The 25,777-nt window shown below is 46.0% G+C and overlaps 1 protein-coding gene across 1 annotated transcript; it reads left to right on the top strand.

The window, feature by feature from the left end:
- Nucleotides 1–1,016: 1,016 nt before the first annotated feature.
- Nucleotides 1,017–25,592, top strand: LOC105186903 (dexamethasone-induced Ras-related protein 1). The gene is made up of 6 exons (XM_011147411.3): nt 1,017–1,683; nt 15,406–15,689; nt 17,994–18,151; nt 23,696–23,885; nt 24,020–24,230; nt 24,593–25,592. Exons 2-6 carry the CDS (start codon nt 15,553–15,555, stop codon nt 24,803–24,805), a joined length of 909 nt encoding a protein of 302 aa, XP_011145713.1. The 5' UTR covers nt 1,017–1,683; nt 15,406–15,552; the 3' UTR covers nt 24,806–25,592.
- The last annotated feature ends 185 nt before the right edge of the window (nt 25,593–25,777 follow it).

Here is a 25,777-nt window from a genome sequence, read left to right as displayed (position 1 = left end):
AAGGATTACTGCGCGGAAACGAAAGGTTTCTCGCCTCGCGTCGCATAATTCTAGTTTATGCCTTCCTCTCGACGATATTCCGTTTATATCGTTCGCCAAGCAAGGAGCATCCTCGAGAACGCAAACACGCCGATCATTTCCACTTAATGTCAGCTCGTTTCATCACGTCATTTTCTTCACGTCGAAATGCCAGAAGAGAAGGACGAAGGCGATACCACCGAAAGCACCGAATGCACAATTTATAAAAAACAATCTATTTTAAACTCAATAATCGTTTGAATCGAAGCAGTTTAAGTATTTTGCGGTCATCGAGTCGACGATTCGTCATCGAATAATTATTGTCGTCCTACTTGGTCAGGAATTTCGGTTATCCCAGACCTAATTTCGAAACTTGCTAAAAGCTGTAAACGCGAGACTGCGAAATTCCGTACTCGTGGTTTCGAAGCTAAGAAGGAGGACGGTATGCGAAATCGCGAGTCCCGCCGGTTAAGAACCCCTATCTTCGTCCTCTGAGGATAGACTAAATCTCACCACGACGAGACAGAGACAGAGCGAGCGATAGAACGAAACCGAGAGAGAGAGAGAGAGAGAGAGAGGGGAACGATAGATGAGAGTGGCAGGAAAGAGCCGTAAGTAGAAGGAGAGAGAAAGAGGGAGAGTGAGAAAGAGAGGGGGAGAGAGGGAGGGAGACAGATGCCTCGCGATATTCCAGCGAGTCAGAGCGCAGGATCGTAGGATCGCACAGCCGTTGCTTCTATGTGTAGCGTGTGTACGCTATTCCACCCCATCGAGGACGACTACGGCGTAACGTAGGTTGTACACGTCGCAGCAGGGAAGGGTGGAAGTAGACAGGGATGAAGAGGGAGGTAGGAGGGCGGCAGGGAAGAAGTGAGCGACGAAAAGCGAGCGAGCGAGCGAGCGTCCCACAGAGAGAGGGAGAGAGGACGAGTAGAGAGAGAGAGAGAGAGAGAGGAGAGGGATGATGTTCGGAGGTGGAATGAAGATGAGAGAGAGAGAGAGAGAGGACGATAGTCCGGAGGTTGAAAGCAGAGAGGGGACCTACACGGTACGAAGCACCCCTCGTAGCCTCGCCAGTGGTTCAGTCAGCGCTTCGCACCGGCGTCGCTTTACCTACGCTCCTCGCTCTTGTGATTCTCGTCGGGCACGTCCTCGCGTGCATATCATCCCTATGCCTGGTCGTCTCGCGAAATCAATGAGCCCACGTATCGGCAGGCACCTCCGGGCCTCGTTCGAATAACCGCGGTCATAAAGCCGTGTCGTATCGGCACGAGATATCTGCCGGGAGAGAGGAAGCGCGTGTGCGAGAGAGAGAGAGAGAGAGAGAGAGAGAGAGAGAGAAGAGAAAAGAGGAAAAGAAAGAACGAGAATTAGTCCTCTGATAAACGAACTCGTGTGGAAATTTTAACTGTCGAGGCTGCCACTTGTCGTTGTCTTTGTCCAAAGAGCACGGAGTGAAAGAGACAAAAGAGCAACGGGGAGAGATCGAAAGGGAAAAGAAAGGGAGAGTGCATCGTAACGAGTGTAGGGAGAGGAACCATAGCGTGGACGAGATCAAGAGAAGCAATCGAGGACCTGAACGGGTCCTTAACGTTCAGGACGGTGTATGTCTCGGACTCCGTTTTCCAGCTTTTCCTCCGGCAACGCTCTGTCTACATTCCTGAGGTAAGTGGAAAGAATCACGTATGTTGAAATCTTTATCGGTGATCGGAAAACAATGAGATTTGTATTTCTGCTTGTGTCTTCTTGTATCTTTTGCGCCATGAAAATAGAATCATTCTCCTCTTGTGAGAGGAACTTTGTTGCACAGTTGCACAGTGGAAGAGAGCGGAACCTCTCGGGCACACAAGTGAATGTGTATGAAAATAACTCATACATTTCAATTTTGGCATGCGCACGAGGAGGAGCGAGGAGCGAGTTTAAAGGTTATTTCCTTTCGCGTTGGATGATCCTAAAGTGATTCTTTAATATGAAGCATAGTTAAGTGAGTGGAAAAAATTTATGCTTCCTGGGAAGAAGGGAGAAACGGCACATAACGCTAAACAATGATTTAAAGTGAAAAAAGTACAAAAAGAACTACCGTGCGATATCGTGAAATGATGGATCTTTTAAACTCCTTACTTCACGATTTCAATTCGAGCATCGCATTACATCGTGTCATAATTAATCTCGATTATTGGCGACCGTAATCAAATGCGCGCATAAACTGCTCAAATCGTAGCGATTTAATCACATCCGCTGTATTTTATCACATATCGGTCCCGTGATATCTACATGATGAGGGTATATTCTGAAGGTAAAATTCCCGGTCAGTGGTTTGACCTTCTATTTGCTCAATGTCCTGTCAGTTCGCGACCCTTTCGACCCTTTGAAACATGAACGTCATGAGACACAGCCTAAGAGTGCTTTGTGCCGGAAAAACGAAGAATTTTCTGAATAAAATATCTTTTAAATAAAATTTTTTCTACTTTTTTCTCATCGGTGAAATTATCCCGATGAACAAAAAGCTTCGGTGCTCTCAAATCACATCACACGAAATAATTAAAGTGAAAAATATTGAAAAATATACGAGTGTCGGCCATTAATTGGCAACCTTCATTTCTGCAACTCTTATGAAAAATTATTACGTTCTCGATAAGAGAGAATTTCCATCCGACCGATACCTTGTGTGTCGCAATGCAATAATTTTATTTATGTACGTATCAATATTTACATTATGCTAAACAAATTATTTTATATATGTAAAAAAAAATAGCTCATGTGAACTTTCGTTCTTGTCTCAAATTAAAATCCATATTTTGCAAATCTTTATGGATACTGTACTGTGATGGATGCTGTGTTCTATCGTGAATGTCGTCGTCGTGATGTAAAAAAATATTCACAGAACACCGTCAGTATTCAGAATGATAAGAATACGGATTTATTGACGGAAACACTGAGTGACTATGACTCGGAATAACGATTCACGGTGATATATCTATTTTCGACGCACAAACCTTGATTACATTACCACTCATTAATTTTCTTTGTCGGATGATAAAATGTGAGATCAAAAAACAGCGAAGAATTACATGCGTTATCAAAGTGAGACTTTTGAAATTTTTTATGGACGATCCTTCCGTTTCTTATGTTGTACTCTCTTAAAAATAGTCGTCACGAATATACGTCACTTCGGGAAACAACTCAGCAGTTCTTTACTCCAGTATTTTTCAATCTCGTGACAAAAATTAACGAATGGAAATATATTCAGTACTTACATGCACCAGAAATAGATATCACGTGCGCGAGATCATACGACGCGTTCCCGATCACGAACTTACATCTTTTTATTCGGTAGATTGATGTTTTCCCGTGAGTATTTGCCTTATATCAAATTCATCAGGATTTTAGAATCAATGTCACCGGTAATAAAACCGGTCTAATCAAAAGAAAAACAGAGAAAAAGAAAGAAAAGCGAGGAAAATACAACATCAACTCCTGCGGTAGATCATTTAACATAGAGATTTTCTGCTAAGTGCTCGAGATAATCCGTTAAAATCCTACGTATACGCATGTTATATGCTGCGTACGTCTTCCACAAATAGCGCAAACTCGCGGCTGCTCTGTATAAAACGACCGACGCGGTATCCTTTTTTTCCTCTCGTTTGAGAAAAACGCACGGCTTTGAAAGAGTTAATAATTATGTGCGCGGTGTTGTTGTGGCGGAGTTTATTGATTCACGGAGCTGCTAGGTCATATCATACCTTTCTCGTAAAAAATTATTACGACACGCACACACACGTGATCCGTATTTGCGAATGTGACATTCAAACGCACATTCGAAATATCGCGACGCTCGAAAAACAGGGAATGAAAAAATGAAAAAGAGGGAATGAAAAAAAGGGAAATAAAACAGAATTTGAAATTTCGAAGTTTACACACGCGTATTTTTCGATTATCAATACGCATTACGTCGGTTCGCCGACGCAATTTTTCCACATAAGCTAAAGTACTTCTGTTATACAACAAGTGCAATTTCCAATCGTTCAGTTTTTCAGTAACTGAAAAATATATATATACACACACACACATTTGTGACGCGTAATTGTTTTTGTCCTCGCTCGCTGCTCTTCGAAAATGACAAAACGATAATCATTTATTTCCGATATTCCGGCAAATCGTATCGTTAAATTGTACCGATAAATTAGCGATGTCGGATGCACGAAAGAATGAGAGAGAGAGAGAGAGAGAGAGAGAGAGAGAGAGAGAGAGAGAGAGCACTTGCGTGCACGCTTCTGGTCTTACGCTATCGGCAACCACGACAATCGCATTATTCGCCATGCGCTTATCTCCAAACTCGAGTACAAGTGCTCTCATTCAATGTACCACGCTGTACTATCGAAGCTCGTACGGTTGATAATACGGTCCGCTATTCAACGAACGTAACGCCCAAGTTCACTGAAGCCTCGTAAACTCGGCCTGGACTTGGGCCAAATCGAAGTGCCACAGCACCGCCGTCGTGCATATAACTATATGCGGCTGAAACAGCTGTTAACCCGACTTGTTGCACCGTCAACAGACGCAAACCACGTCGCAACTGTTGAACTCCGACCGGAACACGTAACTGAAGTTCTTTATAAACTGATTATTATAAACGGTAGATATTACCGTTCGTATAACCGCCGGCTTTAAAATCGGGATACCGACGAGCGCGCCTGAGAGGAGTTCGTTGTACATCCGTATAATAAAACGAAATCAATTTGGATTTATCGTTTTTCGATGCTCGTAGTGCGGTAGTGTGCGCATATGTGCGTGATATGCGATGTATTAACAATATTAAAATCACGATAAAAGTAACGAAGTTGCACATGGTCGTTAATTATCGTATGTCGCATTGTTATAGGAAAATGCGTTGATACAACGGTGGGTGCCGAAACGACACATTATATGTCACACACAACGTGATGACTCGAAAGATGAAACGTCGAGACTCGATTTTCTCGAACGCAGCGTCCGCTGGCAAAGCGCACCTCGTCCTAACAACGTATCCCGTCCGCGAGAAAAGGAGATTCGACGAGAGAGAGAGAGAGAGAGAGAGAGAGAGAGAGAGAGAGAGAGAGCGGCGACATTATTTTTGAAGTTCGCTCGATTTCTCGACCCAATAACCGACCGAATTTAGCGCACTCGCGAGATACACAAGGGCCGCGGAGAAAGGTAGTTATTTCAGGAAGTAGGCTACGCGAGGGGATAATCCGCCCTGTCGCGTCCGTAAACGCGCGATCACGATTGCATCCTCACGCGCGACGACGATGACGACGGCTCTCTCAAAGTGCGTTCGCGATTGTACGCCGCCGGAATATGGCAAAGCGACGAGATTTCTTTCGGCCCGCTGAGGAGATACTCCACGACGACCTCTTTCAAAGAAAATTATTCGCGGAGGGGAAAAAAGCTGGGATTTTCGTGCCAGTAAGCCGCGCCGCCAGAATCTCTCGCGCTACATCGAGCAACGTCTCTCCTCCTGCTCCATGCGATGCGCTTTGTGCAGCTCGCCCGATAGTTGCGAGGCATCGATCGCGTGAATTTTCGGTTCAAATGACAATCATTCGACAGAATGTCCTCATCACACACGTCCCGCCCACGTATCGCGCGGCGGGAAATGACGACGAACGATGCGAAAAAAATTTCGCATCACACCGTGGACCTGCGATTTTAATTCAATTCGATTTTCACTTTAATGCGAGTTGCCCTCTTCGTTCGTAGAGTAATCTCCTCCTCTCTGGGACCCGCGGTTAATATTTCCCTCGAGGAAATGTTCGCAATTGCTCAATACGCAATATCCGTAGGACACCTCACGGATACGACTCGAATTAAAATACTTAAGAGGCGAAGTCCACTCGAGTTTAGACGAACAATGGAGTCTCGTTATTTGATTGCTCCTCGGCAGCTAAGCTCGCGGGAGTAAGGTCGCTTCCTTCGTTTCCGAGCGCTTACAGCTTGAAACATGTTAACGCCACGCGACATTTTTATTAATGAAAGACGAAGGGCCGAGGAGTCTCGCGTGGGACAGCTGTCACCGAAGAAGTCGAAATCAAGGTGTCCTGACGCAAATAGTGTGGAGAGAAGAGAAGAGAAGAGAAGAAAAAGAAAAAGAAAAAGAGAGAGCACCGTGCTTGATAGAAACTTCGAGAAATTCATTTCGGCGCTAAAGCGACGTCGAAAATGATAAAGGTACGTCGACGACGGCTTGCGTCGTGTCCGGCTGAGTAATTGCAATCGATTAGCGAATTATCAGCGAACTGTTGCGCTCTTTTTGCACCTCGTTAATTCTCCACGTGTTCGCGCACACAACATACATACATACACACGACGAACGAGCATGAACGTACGAATAAACGCAGCGTTTGAAGAACCCTCATCCGTCCGGAGCAGTGCGGCGGGTGCGGTTGTTTAATTGCAATTGCCGATCCGTAGAGACAATCTAGCTCTTAATTACCGGGACGTGAGCCGTCGGTTGGAATTCGACTTTCGTCGTGCTCTCGTCGATTAGTCCGTTCCGTATAAGAGCTGAGCCCTCTCTCTCCTATTCTCTCTTTCTCCCTCTCCCTCCCTCCCTCCCCCCCCCTCTCTCTCTCTCTCTCTCTCTCCTTCGCGAGCAACGGCGACACGACTTGAAAATAAGCCCGCGCATTCTCGACGTCGTTTCTTCGAAAACTCCTGCCGCGCGTCTATCTTCCCTGTCGTATATTATATCCCCGAGTATATCGAGTTTAAAGCGAAATCTCGCGTCTCGTGCGCATAAGGGGTAGATATACTCGCGACGACGATGGCGGCACAGGGTGTCCCGGATGAAACTCACGCGCTATCGACCGCCTACAACTTCCTTAATCTCTGTGTGAACGATTTCGCCTTAGTGAAAATTTAATTAGATATAATCCATTCTTCGTGTCGTTCGGCTCCTTGACGTCTTTGTAATGTCTTTGTAATGAAACTGCGCTTAAGATTGGTCTGGCAGAACAACGGGATTCTGCTGTTATCTCCCGAGATACTCCGGAGTTTAACCCCCGACGTTTCCCTTAAGAACTAATCTACTCGCGAAAAAAGAAGGAGATGAAAAGCGAGAAAAAAGGATGTAGAGAGCCGACCGGCCCGACAGAAGTCTCGCGCATGGAGAGGCGACGCGTGATAGAAACGAGAGCACCTTGTACAGCGATATAACTCGCGGATGCCTTGGCGGTGGTGTTGGCGAAATTACTTCCGACGCGTTAACGCTCGGGCCTTTCCCAGCCGTTGTCGCGACTGACGTTGACGGGCGTCTCTCTATTATAATGCTCGTAAACTCGCGAATTGCTCTCTTAGCTTCTGTGGTGATCGTCGTTAAAAATTGTCGTACAACCTCTCGGACACGAGATGCGCCGACGACAACATGTAGCTGGACCGAACTCGGAAATGAAATAACGCCTACGAGAACCCAATCAGATTACGGCGCGAGCAAGCAAAAGCACTCAGTGGCGAACGTTAGCGAGTAGTTAGTCCTGAGTTAAGTAACGACGCGAGAAGCGTGGCGAGAATGCCGGGAGGGGAGAGAGATAGACAGAGAGAGATCGAGCAAACGAGGGAATAGGAAAGAAGGGAGAGGAGAAAGGGAGAGAGAGAGAGAGAGAGAGAGAGAGAGAGAGAGAAAGACGGAATTACTTTTCTACTCGAAATGGATGAAACACAGCGTATCCATACCGTCTAATTACGATGGGCAACTTATCGGCAAATCCGAGAACTTTGAGGATTCGTTATCACACGATTGTTACATCGCGCCTGTTACACCGTGTCAACGACGCGTTCAAGTCGCTCGCGCGATGCGCGCGATAATATGACGAGAAGTAATATGACAAAAGTAAGTCATACGTGGAACAACATGGGTAGAGATCAGAGTGACGGGGAATTTTTTAATTTGTCCTATTCATCCTAATTCATCCTCCCCCCTCCCCAGTACCTGCAACAGAACTTAAAGTACCTCGCCGCGAGCTCTTTTGTATTTTGAAACGCGAGAGAAAAAATTGCTGGGTAAAATGTGATTTACACAGTCGTTCCTTTCAAGCGCAGCTGCGAACTTTTCGACCCCGGTCGAATTTCGCACTTTTGATTATCCGAAGAATATTTAAAATGCATGCAAGAATACACGAAATTCGTCGACGCTCATCGGCAAATTGTATCAGCGATTATTTACACGGACAGATTTTCATTAACGCGCGGTTGAGAGAATTTCGCTTTTTCCGCACGACGATTGGACTTCCTCCTCTTATTTTCTCAAGAGAGAGAGAGAGAGAGAGAGAGAGAGAGAGAGAGAGAGAAACGAAACGCTCTTGAATGGCGGTAAGATTGAAAGAAATAGTTCGTTCAAGTTTTAACTCCAGCCAGATATGGAGTTCCCGAGAATAAGAAAGAAACCGACGCGCGACCCTCGCCTTCTCGCTCCTCGAGAATGTGTTTTAATCAACGGCATTAACCATCTCTTGCGGCACGGACGATATCAGAACGAACGGCGGAGCAAAGGGTGTCAACCTAGGATTAAATGGGGCGGAGTAATCGTTTAGCGTCATAATTATATACTTGCGTAACTTCAGCTCCTCACATAATCTCGCCTGGGTGACGCGCGACGTTACAGGGAATCGTGAGAGACTGAAATCTCTGCGAGTACGTGGCTGTCGCGAGGAGGATTTTCAATCGTGCGTCGTCGGAATATGCGGACGAGTCGTCGTATGAAATATGCAACAGCACGATTAAGGAATAAATGAAATATCGCGGAAAACAGCGGAACTATCGAGCGGCAGCGCAGTATGCCCCCCTTCGTCAAACAAAATATATTGCTACATAATTGCAATATCGCTAAATGTCGCGCCGCAGCTATGCAACTACCGAGCGCGCGATGCGTGCACCATGGCGCCTGATTGGACGATTTATTGAAATTTGAACTCGCAATATCTCGGTGAACATGAGAAATGTCCAAAAACTGCCGAGAGCTTCTCGACTCGGTTCTTTATGTAGAATATGCGCCCTTTTTTATGATATACATAAGCGGAACACCCTGTGTTATGTACGAACGTATAACCGTGAATGTACGAGAGCGATGCAATGCAGCGGCGGCGCGACATCAGCATCGCAAACACACGAGCGGATGATTATACAAACGACGTCGACATCGCACAGAATATTCGCGCTCGCGCTCGCGCTCGCGTCAGGGCGCGACTTGAGGGTTTCCGCTGCTCGTTAATCGCGCGCCGTTACAACGACCGGCGCAACACCACGTTTGCAGCGTGCGATTAGCGCACGCTACATTGGAGAACCGCGTTATTACGGCGCATAATTAGGTCCGCGAATATCGTTAGTCCTCGAGCGGGCACGCGAGCGCGCGAACAAACGAAAATGTTTCGGCGACCACGGCGTAAGCTCGCGGCGTGCGACCGCGCGACGTGAAAATATTATAGCGCCGAATCGTTAAACGGATGTTTAGTAGGCGTTGATGGGCGAATTCGCTTAGCGTGATCAATCCATTAAGAGGATAACGCTCTGCGATACACTCGGAACTTTGTTCAATACCGCCGAATGCGGCTGCGTTGCTCTGCGAACAACGTTGTCATAATCCGATTGCCGATGTTGCAAGCTCAAAAAAAGAGAAAGAGAGAAAGGAGGAGGAAGGGGCGGGGGGGGGGTCCGGACAAGCCGATACCTTGTCGCTTGGTTTTATCAGCCGGCCGCGCACCAACGGCCGATGGCGGTCATGTTTGGCGGTGGCGTTAAGAGATCAATGTTTCCCTGAAGCCTCGCGTGCCGGCGAGAACTTCGCTCATAAACTCGCGCGATCATAAGATCGATAGTACACGTGTAGCACACGCACAGGCCGGTGTGTGTGTGTGTGTGTGTGTGTGTGTGCGCGGTGTACGAGTATTCATTGTCCCTCATTTTTCCGTGTTGTATCGTATCACGACGCGAGCGATAAAATGTAACGAGTCGGCGAGCTTGCGCTCGCCGCGAGCTTGCGCTCGCCGCGAGCACAACGAGCTCTTTCGCAGGGAGTAAGAGCGCGGAATCTTACTAGAAGCCGGAGAAGTTTCTCCAGCGCATTTCTCTAGCGCGCGGATCATTAGACGAGATCCGCGGCCCGATAAATCGCCCGTTTTATCTTTAATTCGATCTTGAGTCGGGCTCGAAGGTAATAAAAATCGACGGCTTGCCTCAACGTTGGCGGCCGCGACGGCGAATTCCCTGGAATAAGATTCTAACAATATGCACCGTCGCTAAAAATACATGAGATATAAATTGACCGGGATATAAAGTGGCCCCGAATCTGTATATCTCCGATCGCGGTGATTATCCGCGACTCCCTACCCCGAGGCCGGGATAGATAAGAGATAAGGACGCGAGCCGTAATATCTGCATTTACATACTCACTATAGTCGCTCGTTACACGGTTTCTATCCTGGTCTGGTACTACCAAAGGCTGTCTATTACCATCTGTACTAAGTATTCATAATCGACCGCTATAAGCAGACCGTTGCTGCTTCCTCCCCAAGGATCGTCATTGTCGACGACGGTGCAGAGGAAGAGAGAGAGAGAGAGAGGGAGGGAGGGAGAGGAAGAGAGAGAGAGAGAGAGAGAGAGAGAGAGAGAGAGAGAGAGAGAGAGGGAGAGAGAGAGAGAGAGAGAGAGAGAGAGAGCTCCTCATAGCTGCAGGATCTAAAATAAAAGCCTGCGATTGAGAATTGTCAACCCCAGTTTATTGTAATCCCGCAATACTCGCGTAATATTACGGCACATAATTTCCATTTTTATCAATGTCAATGGATAATTTTAACCCGATTACTTCACACGAAGGAAACCTCGCAATGGAGTTATTTCGTGTGTTGTGAATTCGGTAAAAACATATTTCGACTGCTCTGATGTTCTATCAGGTCGTATTTGTTGATGTGACGCCTGTGAGGTGATAAAAGTTGTGGTTTTACTTACGCATTCAGACTCATTTAAAATAAATTTGGTACATGACGGAACGTTTCATGAAGAAAGGAAGAGAGAGAGAGAGAGAGAGAGAGAGAAAGCAAAAGAAAAGCATAAAAAAAGAAACGGCAAAAGTTCCTAATGGAAGGATTTTGACCTCAGAGTTTGGTTCTTCTTTTTCTAAGATCGGAAGTCACGAGGGAGAAAGGACATAAATCTTGGAGTTTCTTACACACTAGTTCTAATCTCCCAGAAAGAAACGGAGTAGCAGTAAAACTGAGATTATAGTTAACCGAGTTCGCGCGCGGAGGGAGAAAAACACCGTTCATAAATTCTAAAAATAGTAACGACAGCACGCCCGACTTTTATTCCGTGGAAAATTTGCGCGACGGGGAGGGAGATACACGCGCGCAGATGGAGGTATAGAAAAGCATCGATACCACCGCAAGACGTATCGCGAGACGCATAGCGTTCGTCGTACTTGAGACAGAGGTGAAATATCATGCTGTACGATACAATCCGATCCGCATACGCGAGTGCACTCGCTTTCCCTAACGTTCTCGCTCTTTTTTATGTGCATTTATAGTTGACGCGAACGAAAAATATCGCAACCCCATTTCGCCGGGTTGGACCAGAAATAAAGCATCATCGACACGTAATAATAGCTCTCACCGACATTCGCCGCTAAAAAACAATTGCGGTCAGTAATTACGATCTCGTCGGGCGATTCAAGGGCTTAACGGTCGGAAAATTAACGGCCGGAAAGTGCATGAAACGGAATTTTACGTGACGTTCGACAAGAGGGGAAAATAGAGTGAGAATGAGAGAGAGAAAGAGAGAGAGAGAGAGAGAGAGAGAGAGAGAGAGAGAGATTCTTTCTCTCGCCGTTACACGATTTACGTCGCCATTCGCTAAACGGCAGAGAACGTATCAGAACGACTCGTGCTGTTAGTGTCGTGAAGTAAAAGCGACGAGAATAAAACTCGACCCGGGTTCACTTGTTTCCTCCACAAAATAGGTTACTGCATTCCCGAAGAGGGGCAAGCATGGAAAAGGAGGAGAAAGAAAAAAGAAATGCAATACGCGTGGCGCGTTTTAATGGAGGCCTTTAATAATTGCGGCCAACACCCTGGCGCAGGCATCAGGTGCCCTATTTAAATATTTATAAAGCCTCACCTCTTGTGCATATCGTCTCGAAACCGAGACACGCGAAGCGGCACGCTGTCTTGTTCAGAGGTAAATTTGCGGAGCAACGGCGACGAGCATCGAGTTTACTTCATGTATTTTTCAACGCGATGCGTCTAGGAAGATTCTTCTTCGACGGCGCATCAACAAGCCGCGTCGCGCATCGCTCTAGTCCTTCCTTCGTTAATCAATTAAAAAAAAATATCGAGCATCACGTAATATGCTGACGTTTGATGTAACGAGGAATTTTAGCGAAACTTGAGATATTTACAATTTTACACGGAGAAAAAAGTTTAATTAAATTGACGTAACACTAGACAAACCAAGAGCCTTTGGGTCAAATAAGGAAACAGAATTTCTGGTCCTTGGGGTCGAGTTCGAGAAAACAAAATTTCTTGTTTCTACAATCAAATTTGATTCTAAGAGTCAGAGAAATTCCATTTCCTTCGATCAAAATCTTAGAATTGAGTCTGGTTCATAAGAAATTCTGTTTTCTCCGACTCATTCGACTTCGTTCATTCACTCCCACATTAAATCGACTAACCCCTTTCTCCGTGTAGTATTTAGCGCATTCAAGTATTTGCAATTTTAGAAATTATTCGAGAGATCATACAACATCGATATTCGCGAGGCGACGATGGCGTTAAAAGCTCACCCGTCGGCACACTCGTGCGGTTTTTCTCGCGCCGAAGAGGGATATACTGGAGAATGTGAAGTGATTCGAGTGGTTTCGCTGTCACTCACGAAGTAACACCGTTTTTGTCTCTCGTCTAATGGGTCTTCTGCAACTATCGCGCGTTAAAAGTGGTGTTAAGCGACATTCAAAACTTGCTTCGTTGCAATCATTAGCGTTCTATTCAGCGTGCACGAGTTAGAAATGTATGAGCGTTATGGTAAAGATTTAACACGTTCTATTATACGCCAGTTTCTGCCCGAGCGGTGCGCCGCGAGGCCACGAATATTCGCCCAAGTCGCGAATAAACTGTCATCGCTTGACGTAAGTGGAATCCTCGATTCTTAAGCGTGAATAAAATCACCACTGACACTGATACTTGAGGAACATTAATATCGAGGAATATTAGCGAACGTGAATTTACAACAAATGACGGAGTATGTGAATTACGTCTCATCTCTGTAATTAACATTCGGTGTTCTAACGTGAAAAACTATAATTTCGAGATAAGACAACGATATATATTAGTCAAAGAGCTGTATGTTTTTTTTTTAATAATACTCAATTAATTAAAAGCAAATAAAGTTGGTGCTCTTTGAGCTTCTCTCATATTTCTTAGCAGTTTTCATTAAATGTTTCTTCTACAATCTTGGTATATCTGCCTTTGAAGAGGAAACTAACAATAATGACGCGATATTTTAATAAGCTTTTATATTGTCAAACATGTATTATATTAATATTACACGTGAATTTAAAATGCGGAATAAACGGCACGTACGAATACATTTTAACCGGGTGAATTATGCAGAACTAGTTTGTATTTTCAGTATATAACGTACACGAGCGTGAGGGAATGGACCGAGGTATATTTCAAACTTATTTTAAGGTATTCCGGGACATGCGCGTGCGCGTTTAAGGAACCTTAACTCTCCAATTATCATGACATCTACAAACTATTCTAGTTAAGCTCCCCCGCATTTATTTAGCGCGTTCCCCCGAAACTTTTTCGTCAGCGTAACAAGCATTCTCGTTAAACTTAACGAAATATGCAGCAAAATTCACCGAGCGTGCAATGTTCGGTAGCGATTCACAGCGGAAAAATGATATATAATCGTAGGAATTGTATTGAAAAATATGAACGGGAGGCAGATGGTCGCCGAGCAACATCACTTTTCATCCACGACACTTTCGATCACCGGAAAAATGGAATTTTTTTTCCAATACCCTGTTGCTGCCAACAATTCTCGGATGTTCTTAATATTGAGAAGCAATCGAAGATATTCAAGAGGAGTTCACTTGCGAGAAGTCTTATGGAGCGTGTTTGGTGCATTAGTTATCTGCTATTCTATTTCTCACTGATCGCGTTAAAAATAGTACCAATGCCTACCGCAGATTCAGGTTCGACTATATTCAATTTGACAATCTGCATGAAGCTGGTACCTTACTTTGTTAAAAGTCAAAATATGTGGTGATTTCAGGCATCCACTTTATTTTCCAGTACATGAGATGAGTGATGCTGAAGTCTTAGTTTGTTCGAATTCATCTTTTTTGTCGGAAATAGTTATTTAAATTCTTCGAGAATCAAGAACTATTGAAAAAGAAATGAGAACCGTGAACATTTCCTGAGTTGCCATAAAATAAAACACCAGCCTCATGTACATTGGATGTACCACGTGCATGCATACTTGAATCTCGTATATCTCGTTCTTTCGGCGCTTTGCAATTGCTTCGGGGTATTGTTTTCATGCCTGGACACATTCATTACCTTGTTGTTTAATGGGAAATTCAATTTCACCAAATATTAATGCTGCTGCCGCTGGTTAATTGAGTTTCGTGTCACACGAAATGTTACTAACGGTAGATAGAGAGAAAGAGAGAGAATGAGAAGGTGAGAGGAGGGAAAGAGAGGAACTGTATAACATTCTCTATCAAAGCTGTAAATAATTCTGGATGTTCAGTGAAATACGCGTATTTTCGGAAATTCAATATAACCTTGCGTTAATAACTATCGGACACACAGTCGAAATTCTACGTGAAACATTAACAACATTAACTCTCCCGTCATTAAAATATTTCCGTATCAGCATTATCAACGATTCACATTCGGTTAACTCGTAGGTCAGCATAGTGTAAATTATTTCATGCGATAAAAAATATTTCAAACTACGTTTGTATATTGCTCGAATTTGGAAATAACGCAAATCCCGAGAGAAAAAACACGATTGTGTTTTCTTTTTTTCTTTTTCACACAGTGCTGCGTCGTGTAAAATGCCGAGTGACGCACCGCCATATCCGTTGCTGACGACTAATTTAATAGTGAAATTCGGGAATTTAACAGCGCTCTATGATCTAGCAGAGACTATGCCCCAAGAGAGACAGAGAGGAAGATGTGAGAGAGAGAGAGAGAGAGAGAGAGAGAGAGAGAGAGAAAGAGAGAGAGAAGAGAGAGAGAGAGAGAGAGAGAGAGAGAGAGAGAGAGAGAGAGAGAAAGAGAGGGAGAGAGAGTTGGGAGAGTGTTAAGGCTTAATATCGCATTCATAGACACATAATTCCCGTTTCTGCAGCTGGAGGCGTGCGGCCGACTTCTGTGCTGCGTGCAGAGGCTCTGCAGAAGCGGAAGTGCCGACGAACCCGAGCATCGGATCAACCGCGGCCGAAGAGGTGCACAAGCGGAGCCAGAAGTGGATGGTCCCTCGGGCCCGGAGGATGGAATGCTCGCTATGCCCGTCAGCCCGAGTCCTGCGTCCACCTCGTCGCAGGAGGATGCTTGCAAGCCGCCACCGCGTAACTGCTACCGTCTCGTCATGCTCGGCAGTGCTCGCGTTGGAAAGACCGCTATTGTAGCACGGTAAAATCTTGCCCGAATCGCAATCCTCGGCTTTCGTAAGTCTTTGATACGCCCTATCCTCCTCCCCTATCCGCCTTTGATGATCGTCACCCCTTTGTGCCTTTTCACATCTCGCAAATTTCTTGTCTTTATACATATCGAATTAAATTTTAATTTTATTTAATTTAACTTTATTTAATTCAACCTTATGAAATTATTGTCGTATTTTATTTACTACGGATTACTGTTCTCGCGGATCTTCTCTTTCGTGTATGCTTGCATCTTCTCCGGATCTGTTCGTTTAGTTATAACGTTTAATCTAACTTTAATTATAAGCGTCCAGTCTTGCGTCCAGTCTGTACGGACGAGATTCTCTCGAGCCTATTTGAGGAAATCCGAGTGGAACGCTTTTCGCGCGGTTCGCCTCTCTGCGTTTATTAGGTATTCCGTACGTTCCCGACGCGCCGCTCACTCTGGGCTTTTAAACGAATTCCGCTCGTCGCGCTCCCTTTCGTAGATCGATTACTAATAGTGCGGACAATGTGATTCAATTAATCTCTGAAGCGCACCCGCTGTCTCACCGTCGACGCACGCATTATTGTGTTTGCCATTGTGTGTACGCGAACGTCGGCCGCGTTATAAAGGGTGTCCCAAAATTCACGCAAGAAGTAATTTTGATAGAAAACACAGGTTTATTATGAATCAATTAAAAATTGTAAATTTTTTATTGATTCATAAAGTATGCAGTATAGGGTTGTGTATGGAATAGCATATCGGGTAAATGGCCTCCACAGCTTTGCTGGCACATATGCACTCTTTTATTGAAATTTTCCATTTTGCATAAATGTGGCTGAATTTCGTTGATACAGCGCTCAATTTCCTCCTTCAAGGCGTGGGTGGTCGTGGGCTTATTGGCATAAACCTTAGACTTCAAAAAACCCCAAAGAAAAAAAGTCCAACGGCGTTAAATCGCATGATCTGGGCGGCCGAATCTGATCACCAAAACGGGAAATTACACGACTAGGAAATGACTCATGCAGTAATTGAATTGTTTCTCGGGCTGTATGGCATGTGGCACCGTCTTGTTGAAACCACATGTCGTCCAGATCCATATCTTGCAATTTAGGCACAAAAAACTGGATTATCATGTCGCGATAGCGAGCACCATTAACTGTTATTGCCTGACCAGCCGCATTTTCGAAGAAGAATAGTCCGATGACGCCTCCAGCCCAAAATCCGCACCAAACAGTGATACGTTGTGGATACATTTGTTTCTCAACAATCACTCGTGAATTTTCTGAACCCCAAATGCGATTTTGTCGATTAACCAAACCATCAAGATGAAAATGAGCCTCATCGCTGAAGATGATTTTGTTCGAAAAACCAGCATCCACTTGTTGTTCCATAATCCATTCAACGAACTCTCTTCGCTGTGCGTAATCAGTTTAAAAACCCTAAGCTGTCACGCTGTCTTTTTCTTTCGTTGGCAACACTTTACCGCACAAATGGCGCAAAATTCAAATCTTGCGTGAATTTTGGGACACCCTTTACGAGAGAATATCGAAAAACCGGCCACCACGTATTTCCCCGGTAACAAAGGGCGATTCTTTTGGATTGGATCGGCCTGTTAAAAACTGCCAGCTAACGATGTTTCTTTCCCCATCGGCGGGCGGGCAAAATCCTGGGGCGGGTGCAGTTTCGCGCGGAGTCATTACGACGGGAGGAGGATAAAATCCATCGCCGCCGCCGATATTGCGTGTCGATGAACGTCGCGACACCGCGAAATGCAGAAAATTTGCAGCGCGGTCGGTTCGAAGTTACGTTAACCATCCTAAATTGACCATAATTACGCGGCTGACGCGGCTGATGCTAAGCGAATTTTTCGCTCGTGAGCGAGCATAGATAGCGACCGCTAATGAGCCATTTAGGCGCGCTCGCTTCTCCTCTCGAGCGAATGTGAGTTTTTAAATACACGGAATTACGATTTAAGCCTGTGTTTACCGTCCCATCGGACACGTACCGCCCTTTCCGGGAGAATACTTTTAAATAATCAAATAGGCGCTTTTAGCCCGAGAAAGAAAGAGAGAATGAGAAAATAGATGAGTATCCTAATTTTCCGACACGGTTTTTGAGGTACGGTGAATGTCCCGAAATTACATGACAGTACAAGCCGTTGATTTTATTATGTAGAATAAAACAAATTCGGAGATAGGTGCAGGCCCAGAGTCAAAGGGAGTCTGCGATAAAAAGAGCAGAGTAAGGGAATAAAAAGCTAGACTAGAAAAGCGCGGGAATCATGTCAAACCTTTGCCGCTCACGTTGCAGGTTTCTGTCCAACAAATTCGAGGAGAGCTACACGCCGACGATAGAAGATTTTCACAGGAAACTCTACAGGATCAGAGGCGAGGTTCACCAGCTTGATCTTCTGGATACAAGCGGAAACCATCCGTTTCCGGCCATGCGACGATTGTCTTTCCTGACGGGTAAGTCCATCGACTCGCCTCGTCCCCCCGTCCCCCCCCCCCCGCGCCCTGAAGAGAGAATGTGCCGCTCCGTTTCGTATCGGCGTAGCCATTCGAAAATAAGGAATGAAAACCACAACGAGAACAAGAAAGAGAGAAAGAGAAAGAGAAAGCGCGAGAGAGAGAGAGAGAGAGGGAGGGGGGGACGAAGGAGGAAAAGAAAGAAGGAAATACAGAAATACCCGGATATACAGTTCCTAGAGATATTCGAAATTAAACCTCAGACTTGTACCGTCGCTTCCATGGCGAATATTGACTCGACAAGTAGATATGTATTTAACCCTCACCGTACAGGCGAATGAAAATGGCACTTTAGCGAGTGGCATGTGGTGCAAATGCGCCGCGATGTATCTTGTATGAGAATGCACCGGATTGCGGTGTGGGCGAGAAAAAAATAGAAGATAAAAAATACCACCTCAAAAAAGGCACACTCAGATGATGTTTTTTTCACGACGAGCGGGAAGAAAATTTAAGAATCACGAAGAAACGAGACCGACACTTTTACCGGGGCGTCGTTCGCGCGTAAAAATTAAAAACATCGCCTTTTAATCTCGACACGTAGGCTTCTCTTCGACAACCGACGAAACTTTCGTTCGCAACAAAGAGAATAATGGTGTCGCCTAAAATCGCGTCGATTTCACGCGGGAAGCGGCGCGTCAAGGCCGTGCCAGTGTTCACGAGTTCGAGAAGTTTCACGACTTTTCCGAAATTTCATATCCTCGGCAACGACAGTTCGCCGTGTGCGCGTTTGTGGAAAAGTTCGAGGGAACGCCGCCCCGGGGTGATACCGTCGGCCGTTACGAGAATTTCAGACGAGGCCCAGATATTATATGAAGTTAACGTGCTCAGCGCCGCACAGATTTCGGTTAAATTTGCAGAAATCTAAGCACAGGTTATGCGCCCAAAGTTATAGCGCGCAATTCAATTTTCAATAAATTAAAGACTCGCACGGCGGTCAGAGACTGAAATATAACGTGCCCGACCTACCAAAGTGCCGAGACAGCAGCTGTTACATTATTCCGCTTATTTTCAACGATTTACTCTTTCGAGATACTCCTCCTCTTTTAATCTCGTCTGTTTTTTAATAGTGTAGTCTCTCTCCCTCTTCTTTAAGTTTCTTTTATAAATTCACTCTAACTCTTCTCTCTCGCTCTTTCGTTTTCTCTCTCTCTCTCTCTCTCTCTCTCTCTCTCTCTCTCTCTCTCTCTCTCTCTCTCTCTCTCTCTCTCTCTCTCTTTTCCATAAAGCTTCTCTCAATTAGACAGTGGAAGATAAACAACACTGTTCTCTGACGATGAACCTTCCAAATATACACCTCATTGCCTCACCCAATCGATTCTCCCCGGATAAACGGCACACACAAATCCCTAATTATAGTTCATCGTCTTTCAGCCGTGTATTAATGAAACGTGTTAGTCGTATATCGTGATGCGGATTGCCGATTATTATCGCGGTATTCGACGTGTTGAGCGAAGGGATGCCCGACGAGTCGAGGGTCGAAGGAGCGAGGGCTTAAAGGAAGGATTGATAAGTAGTCGAGAGTCTCGAAGGACGTTGTATCCCGGCGAAAATGTCAGAGAAAACATACGGACTACGGCTCGCTCGATAACTCAGCTTAGTCTCCCTCCCCCTCTCCGCCCTCTGGTTCTTTGTCGTTCGATAACTCCTCTGTGATTTCGCGCGTAAATCTCAGATTCCCCGAACCATCACAATCGAGCGTGACGCTCACCCTCCACCTGATAACTCGGTATCGCGTCGCAGTGTTGAACGCGCGACAATTGCATCAGTCGCTTGTCAAGATGGAAGACTGGCCGACACGGCTGAAAATACATATTACCCTCGTATATACATACAAACGTCACGTCCACGTCGCCAGGCCGGAGAGCAATCCAAGTTAGGATCTATGCATAATGCGCGCAATTCCCAAAACGACACTACACCCGGCAAGACAATGGTGAATTACTGTACGGAATGAGCCGCGGAACGCGGGCCGCTTTCGCCTCACGGATACGATAATTTCATTTCTTCCACTCGAAAGTTTGACGAGTTGATGAATATTGAATATGTCTGTGAATATTAACCATGATATTAGCTCGATTCATCAAAGACCCGCAGACAATTTGTCCCTTCCTGTCATTTCGCCGCTTTCTCATTATACCGCTCTATTTTGTTGATTTTGTTCCATCAATTCCTGCGCAATATAATTTAACTGTCGTAACGCAATCAAGGGCCAGCCCGCGCTGACTGTCTCATTCATCATTGCCCAATTATACCGTATTATTAATTACTATTAATTGTATATTTATTGTAAAACATATATCACTCCGCACGAAATTACCGCGGCTCAAAACTGTGGACAACAGCGGTACGCCCGCCCGGGGCCTCTAAGTATACGAATTCAGCCGTCGCGATGAAATGGAAATGCGCAAATTGCATCGGACAGAACCGATACTCATCCCTCACGAGTTATTGCTCCACATACGCCCGGGGAACGGTGAACGTGTCGCGTGTCACGGACACAAGGTGACCCCTCACGTAGGAGGGAGGAGCAGCGGAGGCAGAGAAGGCGATGTATGGCGAAATTAGACACGTAAATCCGAGGAATTTTTAAATTGCCGTCCGCTCGCGTACGGAAATCAAGAAAGCCACGTCGATGGGAATTTCATCGAGGCGTGTTTAGTTTTGTATTCCGCTCGGCGCGCCGGTGCCGCCGCGAAGAAATTCCGCGCATTCAACGGGGGGAGTCACGACCGCGCTACGTTTTCCGTTCGCATTTCTCCCGGCGCGGATCCCGCGGAGATCTCTTAATAATTCCGCATATCGCCTGTGTATTTTTCACCGGTAACTCTTATCACGCTAACGCTTCGCTCCGTAAGAGACATGTACCGCGCTGATGATACGTAATAATATGGCTCGAGAACTCTCGTGTTTCTCGTTGATCGCTCAAAAGTGGGTTGGTGCACGTAGTATGTACATACGCACAGTTTCGAGCATCCTTATCTCTCCGAAATTCGTAATATGTTCGTACCTGACCCTGGCGGAACGGTTCTGTCAGCGCGAGTTTTCCCCGCGATCGACGGTTCTTCCACTCGCGCGTTCGGCTAGCAGCTGTCGAAAACGCGAAAGGTCGAATCCGCGTCGGTACACGCCTGAGCACGGACGAACGCTGCGATATGACCCCGATTCGTAGACAATGCGTCTCTGGATGCGACGGCTGTTGCGAGAAGAGAGAATTCCTTTCGACACCAAAGACGCGAACTTTGCCGCATAATAGCTGACACACATATATTTTCATCCAGCGACGGAGATAATAACGGACTCACTGGCTTGTTTCACGAGAATAAAATGTCGCGTCGCGATACAAACGGCTGGTACTTTCGTCACGAGACAATCGAATTTGAGGAGATTCCGCGGCGATGCAAAAGTCGATCGTTCTTGGCGGCTCAAATAATCGCATTCACGCACGAGAGAGACTTCTTTATATTGCATTCTATACTCAAGATTGGAAAATAACGGGAACTGTGACGAAAATCTCTCAAATTCGTTGAACTGTTGGAGAGACGATAACGACGAATTATTTTACAAAACGAATGACGATATACGAACGAGTTATTTAAAAAGGATAACTTTCCCAAATTCTGGTTCTGACAGTGGAAAATATTTCATAAGATTAAGCGAAACGCTACGATGTTTTCGATCTCGATAACGGCGGCACCTACCTAATTTCGCGAGCCCATTACGTACGTTTAATACATTTATCCGGGTGGAAAGTGTAATTTTCTTGTTTACAACTGACGAAGCTCGGGAATTAAACGCATATACATATATCTTCGCGTCGCGCAAAGTTCACAAACACGAAAGAGCACGTGCACGTACACGCGCTCGGTGTCGAACTATTCTGCAGCGTGCGAACCTCGTAGAATTAATGCAGCGATTCGGTATATAAATACAAGTGATCAAATTAATATTAACGCATAATTAATATAATTTAATTATAATTACTACACACGTATTATAATACTACACACGGAGGAAACGATAATAATAATAATAACAACCATGCAGTGCGGTTAACGATGATAAATAATTTCTTAATGGCGAGGTAAAAATGCCGGGGCGGCTTTGTGCAGGCTCTTTCGCGCCGGGGCGATGCTATCCCCCGCTAATGCAGAATTAACGATGATGTTATTATTACATGAGACGCTCGGCGGCATCTTTTAGCGGGAGGATATGCGATAATAAAACCAAGTAGAGCGGCGCTTGTATGTTGGCAAAGCGACGTTATTACCGAGCTTATGCACTCCACACTCGCCGGCTCGTCGAGTTTCCCAATGGACGGGCTTTTTGTTCGCCCCGAGAACAGCCGGTTGATCCTGCTGGCCCTTTTGTCCGCGACGCGTTTTTGTCGAACGGTACGGCACACGCGAGCGGGCGACGGCGACGCGACGCGACGCGCTCGCGAACGCGAAGAACACCGTCTCCCGGAATCGTTATGTCGTTGTCGTCGTCGTCGTCGTCGTCGTTGGAAAGTGGATTTATAAATACACATTGCATGCACCGCCGCGCTTCCTTTGTCGCCGTGTAAATAAATCCATCGGGATACATAAATATTCATAATCTATATAACACGCGTGTCGCGCATATGACTCGCGTGACCGTAATTAGTCCGTATGTAACGTGCAGAGTAACAGCAACGCGACTTCCTGACTGGTTCAAAATAATGAATAACAACCCTTGTCGCATAATGAACGCCCGCTCGAGAGAGAGAGAGAGAGAGAGAGAGAGAGAGAGAGAGAGAGAGAGAGAGTTGAGTTCGCAAGACAGAGAGATCAGAGAACGCTGATGCGATGATCAGCAAAGAAGAAAAAGAATAAAAGGGACATTGCATATCCCTGAAATTTCTCGCAGTGAAATTTCACGCTGAAAACGAGTGAAAATGCATACGAAGCCACAGTAGAAGTACCGACGAGTACTCAAAGATGAGTGAATATTTAACTGAAACTTAGAATGAATTCTTAACACTCTGTGCGAATGAATGTTTCAGTCGATTGAAGTGAATTTGTCGCAACGACGGTGGAAAACACGCTCAGATTCGCTCTCCGCGAACAAATCCAGGTAAAAACATCTCGACGATCCAGAATTTGTTCCACACGAGTGAAAATTTCGCTTTTCGAATGAAATTTCATCCGGAGAAATTCAGGGAAAAAGAGAGAACAAGTCTCCAATCTACAGGAAGTTCCCCCGCAGGTACACGCAATGTAGATACAACGAAAAAAGACGCGTGTACGCACAGACACACGTGGTACCGCGTCATTCGTGTCGCGAATCGATATGAATTAACTGATGTAAATTGCCCGGCATTAACTTACATTGATTCACGTTATCGATAATGCAATTACGGCAATCCGCGTGCCGAGCGTGAAATTTCGCCGCGTGATTAAACGCTGGCCGTTCGGCCAACGCGATCGATCAAGCGCGATCCAACACCGGTAACCGATTTCGCAGGGGACCTCTTCGTCGTGGTGTTCAGTATGGACTGTCGGGAATCCTTCGAGGAAGCCATCAGGCTGAGAGAGGCGATCCTCGAGACCAAAGTGAGCGCGACCCAAAGTGCCACGAAGAGCAGGAGCAGGAGCCACTACAGCCTGAAGGTCCCTATGGTCATCGTGGGGAATAAATGTGATAAAGACGTCAAGTACGTTCCTACGAGTCTCGACAAGACTCGTCTACCATTCATATGCGAATAACTCCATCTCTCGTCGCCCGTCATTGCGTCCTGGAGCCGCGTAATTGTTTTAATAATGAGTTTGTGCGTCGTCGTCGTTGCAGGACGGTCACCGTGGAGGAAGCCGAGCAATACTGCGTGAGCCAAGACGAGTGCTGCATCTTCGTGGAAGTATCCGCGAAGCGGAACTACCACGTGGACGAGCTTTTCTACCAGCTATTTGTGGTGGCGGGTTTACCGCTGGAGATGGCGCCTAATCACCACAGAAAAGTACCGCTCACCTTCGGCTCGCCCACTATGTTACCACCGTCGCAGGTACGTGATGGAAGCGAGAGAAAGAGGGACGACGCTCTTTCTCCCTGTACTCTCCGCGCTCGGAAAAAAAGAAAAAAAAAAAAAAACGGGATGTTCGCGCTCCTATGCTGATGTTCCTCCGAAATTGATTAACCGCTTCCGGGGGGTTGACTGAAAATCCTTCGTGCCGAAAATCCGATTAAAACTAACGAAGCGCGCTAAGGATACGGAACATTGTCTTGGCGGAGTCGAGTCGTGCACGCGATCGATCGAACCAACGAACGAACGAACGGACGAACGAGGATTACCCATCGCGCGATATCGAGCCGTGAAAGCCGCGCGCCGTGAAGGAGGCTGAAAAGCGACCGCTTTTGTTTTTCCAGCCGCGACACAAAGCCACTCTCAGTATAAAGCGCCGGCTGAGCGATGCTTGCGGCGTCGTCGCGCCGAACGTACGGCGTCCCAGCATCAGGACGGACCTGATGATCATGAGGACGAAGACCTGCTCGCTCGCGGCCGGGAACGAGAACAACGCGCCAGGATCCAGGATCACGCTGCGAACATCGGAGTCCAGGAAGGCCTGCTCGATACAGTGATATATAATCTCTTCGGACAATTCCCGCGGACAAATTTCAGGCGGATACGAAGTTACACACGCGTTACGCAAGAGCGATCTTCGGAAACGAGCTGCCACCCGTCTCCCTGTTTGTTGTCACGTTGACGCTGTCGCCGCACAGCCTACGCTGTTCGCGCCGAAATATTGATTTCGTTATTTGCTTCGGCGTTCGCACACGCTGTCGTTAATTATTGTCATATTCATCCATTTATAATTGAGATTTCCTTCGAGTATCTCTCTCGCGTGGCGAGAAGAATCAGACCTATTCGACGGTTCGGAGAGATTGTAAATACATTGTAAATTGCACGCGACTACGGAGAGCACTCGGGAGATTGTGCGATCGTCAGAATTCACCGCGCAGAGACAATGGCGGGGCGAGAATGCTCGCGAACGAAGATCGCCGAGAGAAAATCATATTTAAACCGACCACGCTACTCGCCTTAATTAATTAACGGAATATAGCTTTAGCGTAATGTCCCGAAGGTAACACGTATAATTAACTTAAGATGAAACCGAGGGCGAGAGAGGGAGAGAGAGAGAGAGAGAGAAAAAAAGAGAGAGAGAGGAAGAGAGGAGAGGGAGAGAAATAAAGGTAAGCCGTTACGTTAATTAATCGTCGTCGATCAAACACTTAACGGGAAATCAATACGCGAACGCGAGTGAGATCGTTTGACATTTGATCGCAGGATCCTCCGGCAATATCAGGATGATCAAATCGCGCATGAAGGAGACAGAAAGAGAGAGAGAGAGAGAGAGAGAGAGAGAGAGGGAGGGAGGAAGAGAGAGAGGGGAAGAGAGAGAGAGAGAGAGAGAGAGAGAGAGAGAGAGAGAGCAGCCACTCCTCTTGAGTTAAGTTAAATTTGTATCAGAATTACTCTCTTTCCCTCCCTCTCTCTCTCTCTCTCTCTCTCTCTCTCTCTCTCTCTCTCTCAACAAAATCTCCACGAGAAGA

The sequence above is a fragment of the Harpegnathos saltator genome, unplaced genomic scaffold (assembly GCF_003227715.2).
Source record: "Harpegnathos saltator strain DR-91 unplaced genomic scaffold, Hsal_v8.6 scaffold86, whole genome shotgun sequence".
NCBI classification, from domain to species: Eukaryota; Metazoa; Arthropoda; class Insecta; order Hymenoptera; family Formicidae; genus Harpegnathos; species Harpegnathos saltator.
This window is presented reverse-complemented; position numbering and strand designations above follow the sequence as displayed.

What these genes read in the sequence shown, in the direction of transcription:
- LOC105186903 (XM_011147411.3), top strand. Translation starts at nt 15,553, where the DNA reads ATGCTCGCTATGCCCGTCAGCCCGAGTCCTGCGTCCACCTCGTCGCAG. An exon ending in ACGATTGTCTTTCCTGACGG is followed by an intron (nt 18,152 to 23,695) that starts GTAAGTCCATCG and finishes CCGATTTCGCAG; the next exon opens with GGGACCTCTTCGTCGTGGTG. An exon ending in CTATGTTACCACCGTCGCAG is followed by an intron (nt 24,231 to 24,592) that starts GTACGTGATGGA and finishes TTGTTTTTCCAG; the next exon opens with CCGCGACACAAAGCCACTCT.